General features: G+C 40.1%; 1 protein-coding gene across 2 annotated transcripts in view; it reads left to right on the top strand.

Annotated features, from left to right (window-relative positions):
* Positions 1 to 12,177, top strand: part of kiaa1549lb (KIAA1549-like b) — a 64,792-nt gene that overhangs the window by 37,636 nt on the left and 14,979 nt on the right. For both annotated transcript variants that reach the window (XM_072380431.1, XM_072380430.1), the window contains exons 5-13: positions 34 to 253; positions 610 to 743; positions 1,492 to 1,660; positions 5,357 to 5,416; positions 7,263 to 7,414; positions 7,838 to 8,009; positions 8,502 to 8,665; positions 9,801 to 9,836; positions 11,405 to 11,595. In XM_072380431.1, the coding sequence (XP_072236532.1) occupies positions 34 to 253; positions 610 to 743; positions 1,492 to 1,660; positions 5,357 to 5,416; positions 7,263 to 7,414; positions 7,838 to 8,009; positions 8,502 to 8,665; positions 9,801 to 9,836; positions 11,405 to 11,595 (1,298 nt within the window). The remainder of the gene's footprint in view (positions 1 to 33; positions 254 to 609; positions 744 to 1,491; positions 1,661 to 5,356; positions 5,417 to 7,262; positions 7,415 to 7,837; positions 8,010 to 8,501; positions 8,666 to 9,800; positions 9,837 to 11,404; positions 11,596 to 12,177) is intronic.

The following is a 12,177-nucleotide window of genomic DNA, read 5'->3' on the forward strand; positions in this document are numbered from 1 at the left end:
ATTATTATTTTTTTTCCTACTCGACTCTCTTAGGTGGAGACTGTATTTGGCTCTCCCAACATGACAGTGGCTTATCATGTGACTGGAGGGGATATAGTTTACCTCCCATCCGCAGTGATGGAAGCCTTGGCTTACTACGGCCGCGATAAGCTGATTGCAGACCTCCGACAGTACCTCCCCTTGGTAACAGCCTTGCCTCTTCCTGTTGCATTGTGGAGACCCAGCCCGGCCACTGGCTTCCAGCTGAAAACAGGTCAGCCAGTGCTCAGTTGGGATAAAAAATGAATAAATAAGTCAGAGATCAGCTTGAGAATTACTGTTATCTGTTCCTCCTCTGACTGTAGAGTGGAAGACAGGTGCAGAAAAGAGAAAAATATGTTTTTATGACACCGTATCAGAGAAGAAAATGGAAATATCTGAGTCTGAATACAAAAGGTTCTTTTGATTAAGCACATACGATCTGAAGTATATATTCTCATAAAAAATATTGTTTTCATCTTTTGATACGTTCATATTTTCAGTGTTCCTAATTATAGACAACAATGCGCAAACAGGAGAATTCCAAAAGAATGCCTTTAAAAGTTTGCCATTGTGCTGTTTCTATTCTAGTGTTGCAGTTTGTGGGAGCGGTTGATAAGCCTCGATCCTGTCGCTTCTCTCAAATGATGGAGCAAAGGCTTGAGAAGGTGTTTTCTGAGGCGCAGGCCAAAGTGTTCAACAGTATGAGCCGACTCTCAGTTCAGGTACTGTGGTGGAACAATAGTAGTGCCACACTTCTTAATCTGCAGTGGCATTTTTTAATTTTTTTTATTAGTTATGCACTGAATGGTGTGGTTGGTAGACTTGATGTCACTGTAATTAATGAGTAATAAGAAAAAACATTGACACGACGTTCCCTAATTTCCGACCGTATTGTGTACAGAGAACCTTTCAGAACCCAAATTGAAAATAACAGTAAATTTTATTGATAAAAATGCAGCATATTAGTGTAAAACTATAAACAGTTTTGTCCCTTAGGCCCTTTAGGGACAATGTCCCTTTAGGCACCAATGTCACAGTTTGATTTATGTGATTTGGCAACTTCAAACAGATGCAAACTGTGTGCAATTTGGGCAAAATGGCCCCATAGTGTATTGGGATTTTTTGTTTTTTTAAAAACTGCTTCTGAGATGTACATTCATTATGCTTGAGAAGCAATATTTGTGTTCATTTTAATGAGCTGCCTTATTTAAGTACACTTTATGTTGAAGCTAATTTAACAGTTATGCATGAATACAAGAAATAAAGACACTACAGTACTGTACTGTCAGTGCTTTCCAATTTTACTGCTTGTTGATCAAAGATGATTACTGCTTTTTTTTTGTCACAGTCCTTTATGTGATTTACTTCTAATTTCCACATTACAGTGTACAGTACAGTCATGGTTATTCTAACAGTTTTTCTCTGAGTCCCTTTCTGTCTCTGACCTCACCTCTTCTTGTTTGTGTCTAGATGCTGAGTGTCTCTCAGGCAGCAGGCTCTCCTGCCGTGTCATTGGTCTACACTGTGAGAAATGGGACTGTCTATATCAACGGCACTGCTGCTTCAAATCTCCTTGGTCAGCTCTCTGCTGAGTTGGTGGGCTACTTCCTCTTTTATCCGCCACTTATCATTGCCGAGCGTAAGTTTCAGTTTGTGTCCTTACTAACATATGCATATTAGTCAGGAGCGAGTCAAAAACATTATGACAACAGTTGCTAAAAGCAGTGCTTTGGTTCTCTTTAGGCAAATCAGGACATGATGCATATGTGGACACTGTAGCTGATGAATTTAGGGCAAATTATTCTTACTGAAACTTAGGAATTCAGTCACTAAGCCTGACTCGGGTTTGAAGTACTTGGATGATTTTGATTGTTCTGATGCTCTTAAAACCACTTTTGTATTTTGATATTTCAGTCTCTTGTGATAGTTAATGAAAAGACGCAACAAAGCCCATGACTTTAATTTCAGCCTCCATCTGTTTTAGGGTTGTACACAAACTAGACAAACTTAGAGTGACAGGGAATCAGCAAGACTCTAAATAACAATACCAGTGGAGTCCCCGTCTGTTTCCATCTCCAGTGTAACTGCTCTGTAGAGGGATATGTGGCTTATACTGTAGTAGGACTCAGATGCTCATGAAATGACACATCATTTTACGATGTGTTATTAATCCCCAGTGGGGAGATGTATTGTCTTACTCAACGTTATTCACCGCTGATTCATAATAAATGGCTGGGACAGAAGTCTTGCAACTGATTTAAACTGAAATTCTCAGCATCTTTCAGAAAGCAGAGTTTACCTTCTTGACGAGGGCTTTGCTGATGCTCAGTGTGTAAATAAAAGCTATGGGACCTTCACAGTGTGTTTCTCTGAAGCAATTAACGCATAACAAAACATCCTCCATCATGTACTCTGAAGTCAAGCTCTCATATTACATGACAGATTTTATAATTAGCTTCTGCAGATTGTAGCCATCTGCATCAGGATGGCAACAGTTTACACTCAGCTGTATTGTTTAAGAATCTATGAGTCCCATTTTAATCAGTTCAAGTGATTGAACCAAAGTCATTTAAGGGTTTTCTTACGTTCAACATGCTTAATAATATGATTGTGTTTTGATCTCTGAGTGCTGCTAATACACAGATACTGTAATCTAGACTCACTACCGTGTTTGAATGCAATTTACATAGATGGCAAATCCCTCCTCATGCTATGCATCTTGTGTAGACGAAGTGCTACAGGTTTCATAGCCTCATTGTGTTGTATAGTGTAATTATGTGTGACTAAACTTCCATTTTAATGAGCTGAAAGAGATCTGGAGAAAATATAGAGCTTTACAGAGTGGTCAGTGGGACCAGCTGTGGATCGAGGCCTGGTATGCAAATTACACCTCTGGTCAACTTTCTCTTACAGCAGAACTAAGATCAGTTCTAATGGTGTCTAACCAGCAGCAGCATTCGCATTAATCTTGGCTATGGCTGTGGCTGTGGCTGTAAAATAATGCTAGAAAAATGTTAGATTTGAGAATGCTTGAGCGTTGTCTCAGGCCAGTGTATTTCACAATCAAGGTTTTTTCCTTCATTTGCTTAAACTTACTGTAGAATTAGATCAACAACAAAGAAACTATAGAAACAGTCAAGTCTTTAAGCTCTTTAACGCTGAATTTAGCGAAATGAAAAACAGATGCCGCCCACTGTAGTAGCCCACTTCCATGCTCCACACTGTAAACTGCAGCTTCGCAATTTCAGGCTACATAGGGACAGGAAAGTGTTTCAGAGAGAAGGCGACAAAAAAGTGGTGCCGCCATGTAAAGTATGAGAAAAATGTTATTTTTTTGTGAACACTAAATCATCTATAAACCTACTCTAGGAGAACTAAAGTAAAAAGTAAATTGAATAACCTTTTGGAAGATGGTTGGAAGATGCATGTGATAACGAGCTGCTTTGAAGGATTTGGAGCCATTTGTTACTGTGATGTTTAATAAAATCAAATCTGTCCATCTTAGGAGAAACATACTTTTTCTTAGCTCGGGGCCCCATGTGTCGTTTGCAGAAACTTTCTCACTCAATTACCACAATAACTTCCAGGATTCCCTAGCTCTCTGAAATGAACTGTAGGGTTCATGACTTTCATTATTCAGTTTCACTGTAGTGGCCTTTCCATTGCTGCTGATGTGATGCATTTAGAGATGACTGATGACCACCTGCACCTGGTAAATAAAATATGGTCACACAATACTCCCCTTCTATATGAGCTTGTGTGTGCAGCTCGAGTCCCTCATTACGCAATCTCCCAAACTGGCATGGACTATGGGCTACAGATGACGCCAGAAGATATTGATATAAGATGAAACATTTGGAGGTTTTGTCATCAAAACAGAGAGAAAAGGAAGGTTGAATTTCCATGCCAAAATTCCAGGGAGCATTTGAGTTTATGGTGCCTCTTCCATCAAAACCAAATGGATCAGCTCCCGATCTGCAGTGTCGCTTCGGGCAGATAGCAGTTTTGGTTTAAATTAAGATAAATAGAAACTCTGTTTGTAAGCCTTAAATTAAAAATCACTTTGTGCTGTGATTGAATTAAGCTCGAAAATATGGTTAGCTGCGGGCAGGATGTTTCTCGGGCGGAGGAGACAAGGAGAGGGAGGCAAACTCCACAGAAAGAAGAGCAGAAACTGACATGGTGGAAAACCCAGTGAAACAGGAGTGGTAAAGAACAAGAGTGTGGGTTGCAGGGACTTTGTTCTGTTTGTTTTGTTGCCGCACTGAAAGTGATATTACGCTACTCACAGGAGGTGTGAGCATATGCTCGCAGCGGCTGCCTCCTCTCTTCAAAGCCAATTATTGCAGTAAATAATTAACAGTGGGGATTCTCCCACCACCTCGGGCTCTGGTCTGACAGAAGAGGCCCAGGATCTCACACCACCATAGTGCCAGTTTCATCACCGTGGTTCCTGTGGCACTTCTGTAGGGGGGACTGCCATGTTGAGTTGTTTTACTTCTCCGCCAAACACTCTGGCAGTTCCTCTCCGGTGGAATATGAGTGAGGCTGTTGGTAAAATCTATTGACTGCAACTGAAAACTACGCTCTACGTGCAGCTGTGAAATATGAAATAGTGTTTTAATAATAGCTTTCTGTTGGAGAATTAGATTTTTTTTTTTTTTTCATTTCCTGGAACGACTTCCAATTGCTCTTTCGTGTTTAAGCCCCCGGCTCTCATCATAAACCACCCGACATTCATGTGAAACCACCTTGCTGATTTCTCTTCTACATGATTCAAGCCAATAGATTGCATAGAACTGATTTTGCTGACAGCACTGCAGCCTATCCATTACCAGTGCTAAAATCCTTACTGTTCCTCTCACCCTTCTCTCCCTACTCATCGGTTCTGTCATGCCTGAGTGTACAATTCTGCGAGTCCGCTTTTACAGGCCACTGATACAGCATTCCCCCAAACACTGCTGCACCAGCCTCCAGCGCAAGAGCTTAATAAGGCAGGAAATAGATGTAAGGGAACACAGACACAAGCAGAGCTCAGACAGCTTAAAGCGCTGCATTGCTTCTGTATTTGTCTGACATTCAACGATGATAAAGCTTTAAAATGAGACCCGGCCACGAAAAAAAAGCACGTGCTGAAATGTAAACCGCTCATGAAATCTGAGTATTTTTGGTCCAGATCTACAAGAAAATATAAAGAATCTGTTAAACATCTGATTTAGATGTTTCGGCATTTCTTTCTTATCAGTTAACGGAAACAGGCTTTAAAGATAACTACGTCACTGCAGTGTGAAATGAGGATGTCTGGTTTAATTTTTTTCTTTTTTTCTCTTTGCAGCACTTGAATATCACAATCTGAACACGTCTATTGCAACCAGGGACTTCTGGGTTGTCACAGGTAGGGGCGGTTTTGCTTAAAAATGTTAAAAATGTGATTTAAAACAAAGAAGAAAGAAAAAGACTTTGTTGGGGAGGTTTTTTATGGCACCTTATAGAAGGTATCGACTAATATGAACAAAAAAAGACGGGACTCTTACAGGAAGCTATAAGATATCTGCTTATGTTTACAGTCTGAACCATCTTTGTTCACATGAGGCGCGTAGGAGTCCTTGGTAGTATTTGCTCTGTGGCATTTATGAAAGACAACATATGCTGAGCAGAAACAATGAATTTCACAGTGTTCAAGGGCATCCATACAGATAAGGTGTATTATGGATGAGTTCGTCAGATCAGACTCTGGTTCTTAACCCTGTACATGCTGCAGTGAGAAGCTGAGTCAGTACAAGGTCAGCACCGCATAATGGGATTTACTCAGACTGAACAAGATATACAACCGACATTATTGTTTCTCAGCTGTTGACAAAGCGGTGCACTTGTACCGGTGACCACCAAACAGACTAAAGCTCTGTCTTTTTTTTTTTTTTTTGTCAAAGATCACTGTGATTTAATGAAAAAATTGTTTTGGAGGAGGTATGACTCAAGATCTCATACACCATTCAACCTTTTTTTGTGGCTGACGTTTTGATTATGGTTGACAGCTAGCCCCCATGCACAGGTGCAGAAGTGGAAAACCTACCTAAGCCTACATGAACACACCTATAGTTGTTCAACTCAAATCAAAATGTCTGGTCTGAAAAAAAAAAAACTATTATGGCTAAATTTCATACAAATGCCTCTTGATGTTGCTCACTGACGCTCTCTGGCTGCAGCGGCAGAATGAGCCTGACAGCAAATCGATTTAGAAAAACGATTTAAAAACAATTTATGGGTGGAGGAGAAAAATTGGGACTCGTGAGACTCAAGTTTGAGACCTTTTTGGGGCAGCTGTTTTTCGTTTCCATCTCTTTATTCATTTGCTATTTTGTTAGTATCGTAACAACTTGGTTAGTTGTAGAAAAAGTCCATGATCTGGGTTCTTCAAAACGTTCCTCCAGTTTATTGATCAAATTTGACACTGTAAAGGCTTCCTTCTTCATTGATTAGTGTCAAAACTGCAGTATGTGAAGCCAAGAGTGAGACATTCTCAGTGGATTTTTGTTTTTCTGTGGCTTGTGGTTTGGAGGCCCTATTGAGCAGCTGTGTTTCAACCCATCCTGCTGATGCCTGATCAAATTTTGAATTTGGGAGTCATGTTCCTCATGGATTTGCACCAACACTGATGGCTCACTCAATAGTCCTTCCCCTCCAACTCCTTGGATATATCAAACATTTAGATGTTCAGTTAGATATATCGGACGTGATAGTCTTTAGAGCATTCAAACATAGCAATCTTTGGCCGCTCATCGGACTGGTGATATGTGTCAGATCTTCAGATCAGATCTTCCTGTGTCTGCCGCCTACAAGATTTGCTTAAAATGTGAAAATTAGGTTTCAAAACTTGTAGTGTTTGGGATAAAGACACTTGAACAAATCCTCAAACCAAATGTTTATTATTTCAGCATTAATAGTTTCTGTATTAAAATCATTAGAATCATTGTGTGTTGTCAAGACCACGATTTAGATGTTTTACCACACAGAGTTACTGACTGAATATAGTTACACTGAATTCAAATATTCCTTCAAACCCTGAAAGTCTTCTCTACATACTGTATGTTTGATAAGTCTGGAAGACACACACATGCACATTTTCCACCCCTGCCCCTCTGTATCTTCTTTCTTTTGAGCAACTTTTTGTCAACTAGAACAATTCTTTATCTCTCTTTACAACCCTCTGTTCATCCCCTCTCTTTCGACTACATTTGCAGTGATCCAGGATGTTGATAATGCCAGCCTGGAGGGACAGTACCAAAGCTTTGCTAGTCTGATGGAGCAGCGGGTGGCAGAGCTGTTTGTGTTGGCAGGCCAGCAGGGCACTCGTTTTAGACGAGCCACGGCTGTAGGCAGCTACACCGTCCAGGTACGAAACTGGTAAAAAAGATTCTTACTCCGATGTTTTGCCTGACTGCTCTGTTAGTCAGACGCCAATTAAGTCAAACTGTTTTGTTGGCTTATTTCTGACATGAATATTTCATAAGATATACACTTTGAAAAACACCTCTACACGCACTTGAATGATTGCTTGTGGTCATCCCCCAATGATTAGGGAGATTCTCAGCTCATCGTCTGCTAATTGCCCATCAAAACAAGCCACTGGCTGAATCTTTTACAAAACAAGTGCTCCCTTCTGTTTGGGTCTTTTCTTCCTTCTTGGACGACTTCACAACGAACGTGTAGTTACACTTCTGTTTTATTTTCTCAAATCTAACCTGGAATGTTGAATAACAGCTGGTTTAAAGTGTTCTGTAGCTCACGGACAACATTTCTTGTGATTTCCTATCAGATGGTGAGCATCCGCAGAGTTTCGGGGTTAAAGAACCCAGCAGAGATGACCTATTATGTCCAACACAATGGCATTCCCTTATCTGGCACCTCAGCTGCCAAGGTCCTAAACACGGTGGATTCTCAGACTATGGCACTCACCCTAGGCTACTTTGTCCAGCTGCAAGCAGAACGTAAGCACAGCTTCCTTCTAACATTTGACGACTAAGCAAATCGACAGAAACTGTCACAGTAAGATATGCAAACCAAAAGGCATGACTCATGCGGTGTTTGTATAGAAAAGCTGGTTTGCGATGAGGGGCATAGAAGAAAAGGTCGCTCTGTAATCTCAAACGCTCTAAGTGGGACAGTGTTTGTTTGGGCTGCAGTGCTTCTCCATACTGAGAGGCAGAGAGACGGGGAGAAGGGGAGAAGGGATGAGGACATGCAGCATTCTCTTACAGATTGTTACCTACAATTGCTGAATCAGACACCGCATGTCAGACTGAACTGTGTCACTTGGCGTGGGTGTGACAAATGCTTTGGCATGTTTAATAGTTAAAGCAGACCGTGTATCGTCATTCCAAGGAGCCTGCTATTAAACAAAAGCAATCAGTTAATATTTAGGGTCTAATTAATAGCAGGTCGTGGAATGATACTTAACAAAAACATGTTTGCTTTTTCAGCTGTGGTCAAGAACCCCTCTCATAACCTTTGGATAATCGCTGCAGTGTTGGCCCCAATCTCAGTGGTAACACTCATTATTATCATCATCACAGCTGTTCTGTGCAGGAAGAATAAGAGTGACTTTAAAGCCGATGCCATTGGTAATCTCAATCCCCGAGCAAAGGTATCTGTCTTCCTTTTTGTCTCTCTGAAACAACTTTAATTACCCAAATGAGCCCCAGTCTTTTTTTTTTTTTTTTTTGGTATCACATCATCTTAAATTAAGTCAGTGTGACCAGTCAGTGTCTTACCAGTAGCAGACAGCTAGCAGCACGCTCTCATTTAGCAAAATCAGGGAGGAATCCTGACAGGTGAGACAAACTAACAGCTACTCAGAACAGGGACACCAGGGGAGCATGTTTTTGTCACCTGAAACTGCTCAAACCTCAAAAATGTCATAGTGATTCAAACAAACTGCTTCGCATCTGCATCAGACAGTTAATAACCATATCTTTAGATTTAGATCTTTAGATCACTGCATGATCCATGTTCCTGACTTATTGATTAGTTTAAAGGTGGTCATCACTTTTGTAATTACTCACTTTTACTGTCTTATAGATGTTTTGAGATTAGGCTGGCATCTGCAGCAAGATATATCATGCAGTATTTGCATGGAAAGGGCAGTAACAAAGCAAATACACTTGTGATGCAGTTATGTGGTTAAAAAAAAATCTAAAAACGCAGATTTTATTGAACCACTATGAAATCTTTTAGTTTTATTAGATGGTGAAAATTTGCTCTCCCGGCATTCCGGTTTGTTAGCTGAGCTCACCTGCCAGCCTTCCTGCCTGCATCTTAAAACTCACAGCAGTCTACTGCAGGTAAGATACTCACTATAGCTACTAGTATGTCATTGAACCCTCGTAAAAATAGATAAGTAAATACATCAAAATATCCATTTTAGGGGATAACTTTTTGGTATGTGAGTAATTGATAGAAAGATGTTAAACCATATAAAGGATATGTTTCACCATTTTTATGATGAGTAAACAATCGGTAGAAGAAAAAAAACAATCAGCTTGTTATGCATTCTTGAAACTTTATGGTTGCTGCCTGCAAACTTTGTGTTGTGTGTGTCAGTGAGTTATGATGTGTAGGTGACTGAATGCAAATGAATTAAACTCACGTTTTATGTTGTAATCCTGATCTGTATTCTGATCTGAATTTTCAGTCGTCTGTTTGGTTGCAGAATTCTAGTTGAGCACAAACAGGAGTCGGATGCACACGGCTTGAATAAACAACATTTTCTTTTGTTTCAGATGGCATATCGGAGAGATGTGGGCTATTATCACCAGGTACATGTCTCTCAGTATTTCTTCTCATTACGGCTTTGTGTTTTCATTTTCAAGGCACAGCTCATCTAGCAGTGGGATTTGAATGGGAGTCTGTGTGGACAGCACTACTGATAGATTTCAGTAAATCCTGCTGTGCTGATGAAAACTAAGGATGTAATAGCACTTTGGAGAAACAAACCTTTCACAATGGGATTTTCTTGGATGAAAGGCTAGTATCTCCTGTTCTTCTTATAGCAGTCTCCAGGTGACAACATGTAAAAGACTAAGCTGTACAGAGGATGGTTATTCTGAAGGCTTTTTTCAAGCAGAAACCTCTGTGTGCATACTGACACTTGTTTACTTTGTGCAAGATTGAAAACCTTTATTGTTGCATCAAGGGTTGTTACAATGTCCTCATCAAAGTTAAAGTTGTTTTTTGTGCTCGATGGTTCAGACTCGCTGGCATACAACAGGGAAGATCAATAAAAATGCACAGAGTAATTCCCAGCACATCCCACTGCTTTATTTTTTGAATTTCATTAGAGAGAAAGCAATAAAATCTTCAATATTAAACCGTGAGAGCACTTCAGTTCTGCTTCCAGAGCAGTTATAACACAGGTTGCTGCATAGTCTCATCTTGTAAAAGATGCACCTCAACAACTTAATTCCATCAGATATGAAATACTATTAAGTGACCTGACAAACCCACATTGCATTTTATTCAGAGTATCAGTCCAGTTCATGCTAATAAATAATGTAAAAGCCAAGGAAAATTCTTAAAAATGCCACATAGTAGCAACTCCTAAAAATTTAAGTGTGGCTCTCACATTAGCTCCACTGCATTACTCAGTATGTGCAAGCCAGCCTCTTTCATCATGCTCACTTGCTAGAGTTTCGTTAAAGACCAGCAACAGTAACACTTTCAATAAAAATCTTTACTCACTCTGTGTGTGTGTGTGTGTGTGTGTGTGCGCGCACTGTAGAGGATTAATGTTCAGGGGAGTATCATGCATTGATTTTTCACTTTGGCTGCGCTACTTTGAGGCAGTGATGTGTGTCTGACGATTTATGACACTCATGACAGCAGTCCTAAATATTTCAGTGTATTTGCGTGTGTGCATTAGAATGTCCATCTGAACTATACTTGCCTCTTATGTCTCTATGTATGTTGATATCAAGTGCATAGTCATCTTGTTCCTCCCTGTCGTCCATAAATGTAAAATCTATCATAACCTTTAGTTTCGTTATGACATTTCAGCAAGATTGTGCAAATCTCATCTTGTTGCTGCCTGCTGTGAGATACATACTTGACAAAAAATTTCGAGGAACACAGAAAAGGGCCTCATTAAATATGTGCTCTTCTATTTAAAGGCACAGCAGCACAATAATGCTTTGTTAATCCTTTGGACATAAAAAAATGATACATTTTGCAGCTATATTGAGATTCTTGTCTGTGTGACAATTATGGCCGGGTAGTATATACCTTTGCTTCTCCCATAAGTGGTTGCTTTTGTATGATTTCAGAAGAGCAAATTAATCTTGAGCGACCCTGTCTGTCTCTTTCCATTTTGACTCAACTTCTCCATCAGCCGGTCCAGGGTTTTGACTACGCCAAGCAGCACCTGGGCCAACAGGGTGGAGATGAAGAGACGCTGCCTGTCAGTCAGGATACATTAGTGATGTCCCTACAAATCCGGGACACATCACTATCACTAGAAAAGGCACTGCAAAAAGATGGGACTGCCAACAAGAAAAGTCTCACAGCTGACAAACACAAAAGGTACCATCGGCTCCACCTCGTTTACCTCGTCAGCTTTTCTGCTTATATACGATCTTTTTGCACGTGAGTGAAGCAAGAAACTCGTTGATCTTCAGCCTAACAGAGGACACAGTCTACTCTGTGTGCATCTTTATTATTTATGATGGTTATAATAAATTAAAAGTCAAAGTAAAAGCCTGCTTGTATAGCTGATTACTGACTGTCTCGACAGGAGCCAAGGACACAAAAAGTATTAAAACACAAGGAGACAGTTAATGTAGACACATGTTTGTGTTCTGTGCAACTTTGTAAATCAGAGTTAGTTTGGCAACAGTTTATGTTTATTAGAACTTTACATGCTGTAAATGATGCTGGGGGTATTGTTTGGGACTGGAGTGCATGTTAGATATTCAAAGCAAGCAGACTGGAGAAGTATTCCTTTGAGATAAGTGCTTAGAAATTGCAATGAAATTGTATTGCTCCTCACATTTTTTTGCATGTAAGCTATAAATTATATATATATTACTATGGCTCTTATTTGGCGATCTGATGGTGTCCATTTCAGGCAAAAGTATCCTGTGTTCAGGCCTCTGAATGCTGCCT

The sequence above is a fragment of the Leuresthes tenuis genome, unplaced genomic scaffold (assembly GCF_036924035.1).
Source record: "Leuresthes tenuis unplaced genomic scaffold, fLeuTen1.0.hap1 SCAF_2, whole genome shotgun sequence".
NCBI classification, from domain to species: domain Eukaryota; kingdom Metazoa; phylum Chordata; class Actinopteri; order Atheriniformes; family Atherinopsidae; genus Leuresthes; species Leuresthes tenuis.